We start from the raw sequence: 12196 nt of genomic DNA on the forward strand, positions 1-12196 counted from the left end.
CTTGTAGCTCAGCATGCCAACTTTGATCTGTTGCTAACTTTACCTTGCCCATTCACTCTTATTCTTAGTGCAAAATCTGTGAAACATCCATTTACAGAGCTGTCTAAGTTCAGACTGGAATTTATCAGTGGCTTGTATTTTTAAAAATTCATTTGGAAGCACATTGCTGATTTAGCCTTCGATGAGATGCAAATAGCAAAATATGGAAATATGCCAAAGGAAACATAACTTCGCAGTGTACATTTCCAGGAGGTTTAATTGCAGGATAATATTGAAAAGTGTCCCAGCCATGTTGAGTAAATACTTCTCCACAGTCATTAAATACCATCCAACAACACATAACAACTGAAAGGATCATCCTTGCCTGTTTTTCCCTTCCATTGCTTCAAATAGCTAATCCATTTTTCAAGTATTTACCAAAATCTTACTTATTAAGGGGAGAATTTCCATTGTCCAGTACTTATAGCACAAGCATTATGTAATCATCACATGCATTACTTTATTATTAATAGCAGACAAAATAAATCTTCCCATGGTCTAAATTTTGGTCATTAATTGTAAAGTGTCAGTTTATAAGTATTCACTGACATGGACATCAAGTTTGTACATAGTTAAAGCTCAGTTACAAAACCTCTCCTCGGATGTCATATTGCAATCTTTTCAAATATTGGAGTAGACTTTGACTAAACAGGAGAGCTCAACTTACCTGGTATAACAAATGTGGTTTCACAGTCACTCTTACTTTCTTGTTACTTCTTCTTTGCTAAGAATAGTAAAGGAAATACTGACATCAAGTTCAGGGCCTTCAACTTTTGAGCACTGCTGTTCTACTAAAAATATTCACAATAAACCCACTTGATTTTTGCTCAATAAACACTTCTGCTCTTTAAATCCAACATTTAAATATAAATTGTGGATTATGAGTTTTGTGACAAAAGGAAATAGGTTATTGTATATTGATTTTAATAATAGATTTCAGGACAAACAACACATAAACCAGATAATGACGAGCACTGGTGAGCTGACCCGACCCTACACAGAACAGCATGCATCTTGGGGGCATAAAAAAAGGAAACTGTTCTTCCCAGGTAATCAGTTCCATCGTTTACCTAAACGCAGGTATCTAATCTGGGATAATCCTGAAAAATTTGAGGGTAAAAGGAATATCAATGTTAAGTTTTTAGGTGTACTCCTATTTACATTTTAGCAGCTGGTTTCACAGCAGTGACTGACAGAACTGGGAACAGAACAGCTCTATTGCCTCCCTTCTTGATCAGGCAACTGACTGCAAGTCCATGGAACTGAAGAGAAAATAGCAGACAATCAGAAATCCTGCTTGGTTTCTCTGTAATGAAATTAATATCAGTTTAAGGTTCCATGTCTGCCTAATGCCGACTTGACTGGGGCAACAAGTAGATTCCAACAATTGGTAGGGAAAGAACTGAAATCGACCAGGATTTTTAAAATTCTCATCACTATCCAGTTGTGCTGTGGAATGTACATCTGAACAAAGATCAAATTACAACAGGACTCAGCTCAGTAGTCCAAAAATGATAGGAGAAAAGAATTAAAGTCACAAAACCAAAAATTAGACCTTTTTGATCTGTTTATTTGTTTTACAAATCAAAAGGAAATACCTTGCATCTTTCCACCTCTTCTTCAATCTTTTCAATAATTGCTGCATCAAGTAGGTTCAAGTCACATGATGCTCTTGACAGACTACTGACAGGATGCATTTTCAACCAGGCTCCAATTTCTTGAACTTTCTCAGCGCTGTTTAAAATTTAAATGCAATTTTATTTTTACACTTAGTTTTACGTACAGTATAAAAGTTTCATGCCTAAAATCAACAGACTAGGAAGTTGAAAGTTTCAGGATGGGATTAGGATATTGAAGCCATGATCATACTGAATGATGGAGCAGATTCAAGGCGCTGAATGGCCTCCTCCTGCTTCAATTGAGGGGTTAAACAGTCAACTCCTGTTATAATGCCATTAATCTTTAGCATGGCAAGAAGAATATTGGAATTTTTGGAGACTAAGATGATTAAACCTTCAATCACATAGGCCTTAAAGATCATGTTTAAAATACTTGAAAGGTTAGGGGAAGTATTAAATCCATTGAATTATTTGCAGCTATATCAAAATTGATTTTTAAAGGAAAAAGTGAAGACTGCAGATGCTGGAGATCAGAGTCAAAAAGTGTGGCACTGGAAAAGCACAGTCGGTCAGGCAGCATCTGAGGAGCAGGTGAAGAGCTTATGCACGAAACATCAAATCTCGTGCTCACAGGTATTTTTAAAGCGCAAAGTAAAATATCTCACCCATTTACATCCTCTCCAGACCAAATGTTATCCTCATAGTACAAATCTTCTTGACTGTTGTTGGCAATGTAGCTTATTAATTCTGGGAATCTAAAATGTAAAGCACCATTTCCATGGTTATTTTGCTACTACAACTTAAAATGTATTCAACACACAGTTGGCTTAACCACAAGACGAACCCTGAGGGAAGAAACCTTAGAATTAGAGAAGGGAGTACAGTACGTTGATGAACTTAACAGTACAGAAACATGAATTTAGAATTAGAATTGCCTTTATTGTCATAGATATTCAATGAGCACAGTGAAAAGTTTATACGTCGCCAATTACAGTGCCAACTTAGAAACAAAGATATCTAGGCACAGCTTCTTCAGTTACAAGATCTTAGACAATAGAGAAATTAAATGTCCAGCATTTCAGAAATAAAAGTTAGTAACTCAAAGCAAAAAAACACTCCCCCACCCTGCTTCATTTGTTTAATGTTAATCATCATTCTAATGTCCCAGTTAGCATAAAGAGAACGGTATAAAATGTGTTCATCTGTTGGGTGATTGTGTGTTGTGTTGACCAAGAACAGGCAGCAATAATCGAGCATTATCATCCCTGGACTATTAATCATATAGAACCATGAAACGTGAGGGGGGCCTGGGTTCAAATCCTATCACAGAACTTGATTTGAATAAAACCATGAAATTAACAAGTGTGATGAGAACCATGAAACTGTTGTTGATCGTCAGAAAAATCCATCTGGTGCATTAATGAAAGAAACAGCCATCCTTACCTGGTCTGGTCTACATTTGACTCCAGACCCACAGCAACATGCCTGACTCTTAACATTTAGGGAGGGGTGATACAAATGCTGGCCTGGCCAGTGATGTGCACATTCTCTAAATGAATAAAAAGATCCAAACTCTCAAATCAATTGATTGGGTGTTCACAAAAAGTTACTTCTGAAATGTCAATGCAGGAAATACATAAGAAATCTGCATACATCAAGGGCAATGAGATATCTATCAGATAATATGATTTAACAATGTTGTTCAGAGAAAAACATTGAACATAGAACATTACAGCACATTACAGGCCCTTCAGTCCTCGATGTTGCGCTGACCTGCGAAACTAATCTGAAGCCTATCTAACCTACACTATTCCATTATCATCCATATGTTTATCTAATGACCATTTAAATGCTCTTAAATTTGGCAAGTCCACTACTGTTGCAGGCAGGGCGTTCTACGCCCTTACTACTCACTGAGTAAAGCAAGTACCTCTAACATCTGTCTTAGATCTAGCAATTTAAAGCTATGTCCCCTCGTGCTAGCCATCACCATCCAAGGAAAAAGGCTCTCACTATCTAATAGTCTGATCATCTTGTATGTCTCTATTAGCTTTCAACCCTCTTCTCTCTAATGAAAACAACCTCAAGTCCCTCAGCCTTTCTTCCACACCAGGCAACATCCTGGTAAATCTCCTCTGAAACCTTTCACATCATTCCTTTAATGCAATGACCAGAACTGTACATAATACTCCAAGTGAGGCCGCACCAGAGTTTTGTAACGTTGCAACAAGACCTCATGGCTCTGAAATTCAATCCCTCTACTAATAAAAGTTAACACACCGTATACCTTCTTAACAACCTTATCAACCTGGGTGGCAACTTTCAGGGATCTAGGTATATGGACATTGAGAACTCTCTGCTCATCCACACTACCAAGAATCTTACCATTAGCCCAGTATTCCGTATTCCTGTTCCTCCTTCCAAAAAGTGAATCAACTCACACTTTTCCGCATTAAACTCCATTTGCCACCTCTCAGCCCAGCTCTGCAGCTTATCTATGTCCATCTGGAACTTGCAACATCTTTCAGCACTACCCACATCTCTACCAAACTTAGTACCACCTGCAAATTTGCTAACCCATTCTTCTGTGCCCTCATCCAGGTTATTTATAAAAATGACCAACAACAGTGGCCCCAAAACAGATCCTTGCAGTACACCACTAGTAAATGAACTTCAGGACGAACATTTCCCATCAACCACCACCCTCTGTCTTCTTTCAGTGAGTCAATTTCTGATCCAAACCACTAAATCACCCTCAATCCCATGCCTCTGTATAGGGAACCCTATCAAACGCTTTAATGAAATCCATATGCACTACATCAACCCTCATCCACCTGTTTGATCACCTTCTCAAAGAACTCAGTAAGGTTTGTGAGGCACAGCCTACCCTTCACAAGAATACTGGTCGCTACCCTGCACTTTATTCAAATGTTGACTTGAGTTTGAGTCCAAATCTAATGTGAATTGGAAATTTGAGCATTGTGAGGTTTTAAGCATTTTAGCCAGTTGTAGTAACAATCCTGATAATACCAGCAGTGGTACACCCTTCAGTCAAGGTCATAATAAAAGGTACATGTGTACGGACCAAATCCTCCACGGGGTGGAATACTTAAGAACGAATGAATCCTGCCTTATGTCAGCAATCAAATTTTAGAAGATGAGGTTTGGATTCAATGCTGTAACTGGGTGCCAAGAGAGTTTCAGTTCTACAAAAGCACACTTTCGTTTACAAGAAGCATTTTGCACCAGATAAATAAGGTAAAACTGAAGATTGGAAACGATAAGCTGGTTAGTCTGACCTCTGTCACTGGGACAATTTCAGAGTCCATTTGTAAGGATGGGATTGCAGAGTACTTGGAAGTGCATGGTAAAGTAGGGCTGAATCAAGGGGAGCTCATGCCTGAATCCTTTGAGGAAGTAACATGCAAGTTAGACAAACGAGAGCAGGGGACATGATCTATTTGGATTTCCAGAAGGCCTTTTGACAAAGTGCCACCCAAGAGGCTGCAAAGTACAATAAGAGCCCATGGTGTGAGGGGCAAGTTACTGGCATGGATACAGGATTGTCATAGAGTCATAGAAACGTACAGCATGGAAACAGACCCTTCGGTCCAACCCGTCCATGCCGACCAGATATCCCAACACAATCTAGTCCCACCTGCCAGCACCTGGCCCACATCCCTCAAAACACTTCCTATTCATATACCCATCCAAATGCCTCTTAAATGTTGAAATTGTACCAGCCTCCACCACTTCTTCTGGCAGTCATTCCATACATGTACCACCCTCTGTGTGAAAAAGTTGCCCCTTAGGTCTCTTTTATATCTTTCCCCTCTCACCTTAAACCTATGCCCTCTAGTTCTGGACTCCCCGACCCCAGGGAAAAGAATTTGGCTATTTACCCTGTCCATGCCCCTCATAATTTTGTAAACCTCTATAAGGTCACCCCTCAGCTGCCGACGCTCCAGGGAAAACAGCCCCAGCCTCTTCAGCCTCTCCCTATAGTTCAAATCCTCCAACCCTAGTAACATGCTTGAAAATCTTTTCTGAACCCTTTCAAGTTTCACAACATCTTTCCGATAGGAAGGAGACCAGAATTGCACGCAATATTCCAAAAGTGACCTAACCAATGTCCTGTACAGCCGCAACATGACTTCCCAACTCCTGTACTCAATACTCTGACCAATAAAGGAAAGCATACCTAACGCCTTCTTCACTATCCTACCTACTTGCGACTCCATTTTCAAGGAGCTATGAACCTGCACTCCAAGGTCTCTTTGTTCAGCAATGCTCCCTCGGACCTTACCATTAAGTGTATAAGTCCTGCTAAGATTTGCTTTCCCAAAATGCAGCACCTCGCATTTATCTGAATTAAACTCCATCTGCCACTTCTCAACCCATTGGCCCATCTGGTCAAGATCCTGTTATAATCTGAGGTAACCCTCTTCACTGTCCACTACGCCTCCAACTTTGGTGTCACCTGCAAACTTACTAACTGTACCTCTTATGCTCGCAAACAAATCAGTTATGTAAATGACAGAATGCAGACAGTAAAGGGTTTGTTTTCAGGCTGGCAATCAGTGACTAGTGGAGTTCCACAGGGGTCCATGTTGCAACCACAACTATTCACATCATATATTAAGAAGTGAATTAAGAAACTGAGGGCACTTGTTGCTAAGTTTGCAGATGACGCAAAGATAGGTGGAGGGAAGGCAATGTTGAGGAGGTTAGGAGGCTGCAGAAGGACCTGAACAGGCTAGCAGAGTGGGTAAAGATGTGGAAATGGAATACAATGTGGCAAAGTGTAAGGTCATGCACTTTGGTAGGAATAATAGAGAGAAAGGCTTTGGAAATCTGAAGGACAAAGTGAGTTAGGAGTCCTAGTTCAGGATTCTCTTCAGGTTAACATGCAGGTTCAGTTGGCAGTTAGGAAGGCAAATGCAATGTTAGCATTCATTGCATGAGGGCTAAAACACAACAGCAGAAGAGATGTGCTGCTGAGGTTATATAAGGCTCTGGTCAGACAGGGTTTGGAATATTGTGAGCAGTATTGTAGACCCTGTATCAAAGGAAGGGTGTACTGGCTTTGGAGGAGGCCCAGAGGAGGTTTACAAGAATGATCCCGGGCCGAAGGACTTCTCATATAGTGAGTGGTTGATGACTCTGGGTTTGTACTCGATGGAGTTTAGAAGGATGATGGGGGATCCAATTGAAATTTACACAGTGGGGAGGGATCAGGATAGAGTGGATGTAGATAAAATGTTCCCAGTCGTTGGAGAGTCTAGGACCCAAGGGCACAGCTTCAAAACTGAAACAAGAAGGAATTTCTTCAACCAGAGGGTGGCTAATGTATGGAACTCATTGCTGCAGAGGGCTGTGGAGGCCAAGTCACCGAGTGTGTTTAAGACAGAGGTAGACAGGTTCTTGATTGGTAAGGGGATCAAGGGTTACAGGGAGAGGCAGGAGAATGGGGTTGAACAATGTATCTGCCATGATCAAACGATGGAGCAGATTCAATAGGCTGAATGGCTTAATTCTGCTCCTATGTTTTATGCAATTACAATTAATAAAACATTTAATTGGATACAATATAATTTACCTTTCTAGGTATTCATTCAGAATTTCTTCAACTGCAGAAGAATATTGCCATTCATTCCCAACTTTTTTTGTATAACCAGGTACTTCTTCATTCTTTTTATTAAATTTCAGGTTCAGGCCAACATTTATTTTCTGCTCTCCAAGAGGACTGGGAAAACAAAGGTATTACATTGATTAAACCAAGTAGCATTTACATATTGCAATTCCAGCCAAAGGATTCATTTCACATTTAACTGGTATTGGCATTTGTGCTCTGGAGACAGGTCCTAGGCACATTGATGACATTTCAACCTCAGGAATTTTACTGGCCCTTAACCTGTTAATGAACCCAAATCAAAATTAACCTTCAACTCATAATGTGCCAAATGTAGTCATTTAAAGATCCCAACCTGCAGACTTACCAGCCTAAAATGACAGCTGTAGCACATTTTATGTGCAGAAAATACGTTTAACAAAACTTCCATCTCCTCAACAGAGTTAAAACCAGAAAGCTGAACTAGTATTTTGTGATGCAAGTCTCGAATAGAGTATTCTTGAGTGTACGATCACAGACCGTGATGATTAATCCAATTCTGTCATGTGGACACAGCCAATATTGCTATCATTATATAATTTACATGCAAATATTTTGCGGCGATAGAAAATCAACGGAAAGCACATAGGAAGTATCAAAGAAGGCGTGCTTACTTTTGCTTTGATCCTCTCCCAATAAATAAACTTCCCGTTAACCTTGAAACAAGATACCCAGTAACTCCAAGTCGACTGGCCAAAACGTAGCCAGGGTTATATTTTGTGGAATATTTCTGGAACAAAGTAAAATATTCTTAGATATGAAATGGCTTGTTTGAAATAGAATTAATTAATTAATTATAGTTCCCATTGTGCAAATTCTTGAAATAAATAGTTATGCTTCAATGTTTAAGAATGCTTAGAATACAATCAAAGAAATGATTAAAGAATTAGTCCATGGACAATTAGATTTGATGTTTACTCAGAGTGGCATAATCTCCATGTAAAGTGGGAGAGATAGGAGATCCAGAGTAGGTAATGAAGGAGGCAAATGGTACGCTCAGCTCCACAGCAAAAGGATTTGAGCACAGGGGTAGGGATGTCTTATTGTAATTATACAGGGCCTTGGTGGGATCACACCTGGAGTACTATCCACAGGTATGGTCTGCTTATCTCAGGAAGGATGTTCTGGGTATAGAGGGAGTGAAACAGAGGTTTACCAAACTGATTCTTGGATGGCAAGACTGATATATAAATAGAGACAGGATCAGTTAGGAGTATCTTCAGTGGAGTTTAGAAGGAGAAGAGGTATCACATAGAAACTTATAAAATTCTAACAGTACTAAACAGGGTAATGCAGGAAGGATGTTCCCGATGACCAGGGAATCCAAAATCTACGGTCACAGTCTAAGGCAAAGATAGTGATTTAGGACTGAGGTGAGGAGAAACTTCTTCACCCAGACTGTGGTGAGTATCTGGAATTCTACGCCACAGAAACTGGTTGTGGCCAAAGCATTAAATGTATTTAATAAAGAGACGAATACAATTCTTAGGACTAAAAGGATCAAAAGGTTTGGGGAGAAAGCGGGAACAGGGAACTGAACTGGATAATCAACCATGATCATACTGAATGGTGGAGCAGGCTCTAAGGGCCAAATGGCCTCCTTCTGTTTGTATTTTCTATCTTTCTTTGTCATAGCTATCTTTTGGTCGAGGTGTGGCACATAATTATCTCTTGCAAATTGCTGTGAAAATTTACATATGCTTACAGTGCAAGTATGCAACTTTTAAACGAACAACACAACAGGTGAACAAGACTCAGATGGAATCCACAAGCTATTAAACCACATTGTGGGAAAGAATGTAGAGTGTTTTAACTGTCATGTCTGTAAGGTACCAATGTAGAAATTTCAGGTCAACCAACTTTGCTAAAGACTTAATGACAGTGGGTTTTATGGACAGTCAGCAAATGAACGTTTTGTACTTACGTGCTGGTTTTGTATGATTCCATCTAGCTGTGGCTCACATGGAACAGTGAAAACCACACGGATTCGGCCATCTTTCACAACATCAGAAGAGTCTTGAACCTATTAAAATACTCAAGCTATAGCTTCAGGCGTAATTTTTGATTCAGAATATGTTACAAGCATATTCTTGACCTGACGTGTCTCATTTTACTGGCTTACAATCCATCTAAGAAAATGATTATAACTGGTAACAGTTATAGGAAGAAGATTAAAAAGCTTGCATTTAAAACTAATGCAATGTGCATCAAATTAATGACTTCCTGAGATGTCATCACTGCTCTCAAGTCTAATAGTACAGTCAATTCACACAGAGCAAGATTCTACAAATGGCAATGTGAGAAATGATGAGCAAAATCTGTCAGGTGGTGTTGGGCAAGAGATTTGAAAGATGGCACTCTACAATAATGCAGCAGCCCATCAGTACTGTAATGAAGTTTTATCTTTGATTATGCATTCAAGTCTTGGAATGGAGGTTGAATCTCAATCATTTCACTCAGCTGAGAGTCTTGCTACCTGACCAAACTAACATAGATCTGAAAATAGATTCACTCATGCTCAAAGCAGAATGTCAAGTAGGCTTGTTTAAAGCATCCTTGTTTTATTATCAAAATATTACAGGCTTCATGATCTACTTCTAACACATTATAGCACACCAATGCATCTTAGTGCATGCTGTACTGTTAGCAATGTCAACCTAACAATGAGACATTGAACTGAATCACAAATTCCTGTTCAACTGAATGCTGAAGACTGATTAGCACTATCTATGCTTGCTGGTTGGGTTTTGTTAGGTAGAATATGGCTGTCACATGTGCCTATCCAAGTCAAGTAATTCATTTTAAGTACAGTGCTTTGAGATATTTATGTAATAATATCCTAAACATACAGACGCGGTTCCCATCTGCTTGCTCATACGCAAACTCAATTTCATCAATGCATGTAAAGCTAATACAGAATGCAATCTATTCAAGTTCATGCATTTATAAATAGACTGGCATATTACGATTGGAGTCTATTGCTAAAATATAGCCCTATGCGTAAGGATTCCATATCAATACCGTACTGAAATGATCACTATTCACATAGGAGTTCGTCAGTGAGTATTGGCAGGCTTTATTTAAATGGGGACACCACAACTGGTCACTATCCTTTTCTCCAGTTCCATGCCAGAGTTTCAACACAGTGATCAGGAACCTGATAGATGTATCCTCATTCCAGCCCCACTCCAGGATTCCAAAAGTGGAGTTGTTTTCTGCTGCACATATGCTAGTGTTCCAGTCAAGATCAAAAGGTTGGTAAATGAACTGGGACCTCTCAGGGTTTTAAGACTCAGTTATTCAGCCTGTGGGCATCGGTTTAGGTCAGTTGGCTGGTTTGCAATGCAGAGTGATTCTAATGGCATGGGTTCAATTCTTGCAGCAGCTGAGTTTACCGTGAAGGACTCTTCTATGCAACTTCTAAGCTATTGTGGGGCGGCACGGTGGCTCAGTGGTTCGCACTGCTGCCTCACAGCACCAGGGTCCCAGGTTTGATTCCAGCCTCGGGTGACTGTCTGTGTGGAGTTTGCACATTCTCCCCGTGTCTGCGTGGGTTTCCTCCGGGTGCTCCAGTTTCCAAAAGATGCGCAGGTCAGCTGAATTGGCCATGCTAAATTGCCCATAGTGTTAGGTGCATCAGTCAGTGGGAAATGGGTCTGGTTGGGTTACTCTTCGGAGGGTCTGGTTGGCCCAAAGGGCCTGTTTCCACACTGTAGGGAATCTAATCTAATCTCCCCTTGCCTAAGATGTGTTGATCCTCAGGTTAAATCACCAGCAGTTGTCTCTCTCAAATGAGCGAGAAGCCCTATGGTCAGGTAAGACCTAATTTTTATTCACCCTGTATATCCACTGAAGCACTGAAAGAAGAAAGTAAATTTTTTTTTAAGTAAAAAGCTAGAAAGCTTAATCATGGAATTTCCAAACAATTTTAAACAGTCTTACTTCTGAAGTAAGTACATCTTCATTATAACAACAAATAACCCACACAATGTTAGAATTCCTGTTCCAAAATTAACTGACCTCTCCCATACAGCCATAGTAGGGTGTTCCCATCATGAACACCTTAATCCGGGGTGGAAACAATTCGTCCAATGAACTGAAGTGAGAGAAACTGGAATCAAATGATTTAAGGTTCTGAAAAAAAAAGTTCATTTAGAAATTATTACATCACTTTCAGACAATTCATAAGTTTCACAATCAGAATTATAACCTATCAATAAAACATAAGAATGAGGAGTACATCATATCGCCCCATAAACCTACTCCACTACTCATTATGATCATGACCTCCTACTCTCTCATCATAACCCTCCATTCTTTCAATGTCTGTCTTCAACAGGCTCAGCAAGTGAGCATCTACAGATCTTTGCGCTGGAGAATCCAAAGATTCAACGCTCCCAATATAGAGATGATGATACATCTCAGTCTTAAATGGTCAACTTCCCTCCCCCGTGATTATGATTCAAAGTTCTGGACTCTCCAACCAGGGAAGATAGTCTCTTAGCTATTCTGCCAAAGCTTCTAAGAATTTTATATGTTTAAATGAGTCAGCTCTCATACTAAGAGTTTAAATTTGGCCCAATCTTTACAATCCAATGAACCATTGTTGCACTAAACCAAAAAGAATATTCCAAAGGTAATGGGCCAAAACTATATACAATACCCCATGCAGTCTTGCCAAAGCCTCATTTAATTGCAGTCAGACTTGCTTAACCTCCAAATTCCTTGCAATAAAAACTAACATATCATTTGTCCTTCTGTATGAGAGGGCACACCCAAATCACTTCGCCATTCTTTAAGAAATATTCCACTTTTCCAATTTCACTCAAAAGATCCCAACTTACATTCTTTCCTAGTCATTTGAATC

General features: G+C 39.7%; 1 protein-coding gene across 5 annotated transcripts in view; it reads right to left on the reverse strand.

Annotated features, from left to right (window-relative positions):
- xrn1 (5'-3' exoribonuclease 1) overlaps window positions 1-12196 on the reverse strand; it is a 129591-nt gene that overhangs the window by 47886 nt on the left and 69509 nt on the right. For all 5 annotated transcript variants that reach the window (XM_043702782.2, XM_043702784.2, XM_087993309.1 and 2 more), the window contains 7 exons: window positions 11350-11463; window positions 9254-9352; window positions 7944-8059; window positions 7258-7404; window positions 2324-2413; window positions 1638-1773; window positions 707-763 (listed from right to left, as the gene is read on the reverse strand). In XM_043702782.2, coding sequence (XP_043558717.2) covers window positions 707-763; window positions 1638-1773; window positions 2324-2413; window positions 7258-7404; window positions 7944-8059; window positions 9254-9352; window positions 11350-11463 — 759 coding nt within the window. The remainder of the gene's footprint in view (window positions 1-706; window positions 764-1637; window positions 1774-2323; window positions 2414-7257; window positions 7405-7943; window positions 8060-9253; window positions 9353-11349; window positions 11464-12196) is intronic.

Source organism: Chiloscyllium plagiosum, unplaced genomic scaffold, assembly GCF_037043375.1.
Source record: "Chiloscyllium plagiosum isolate Xiang-an unplaced genomic scaffold, Cpla_swu_hap1 HiC_scaffold_13, whole genome shotgun sequence".
Classification (NCBI taxonomy): Eukaryota; Metazoa; Chordata; class Chondrichthyes; order Orectolobiformes; family Hemiscylliidae; genus Chiloscyllium; species Chiloscyllium plagiosum.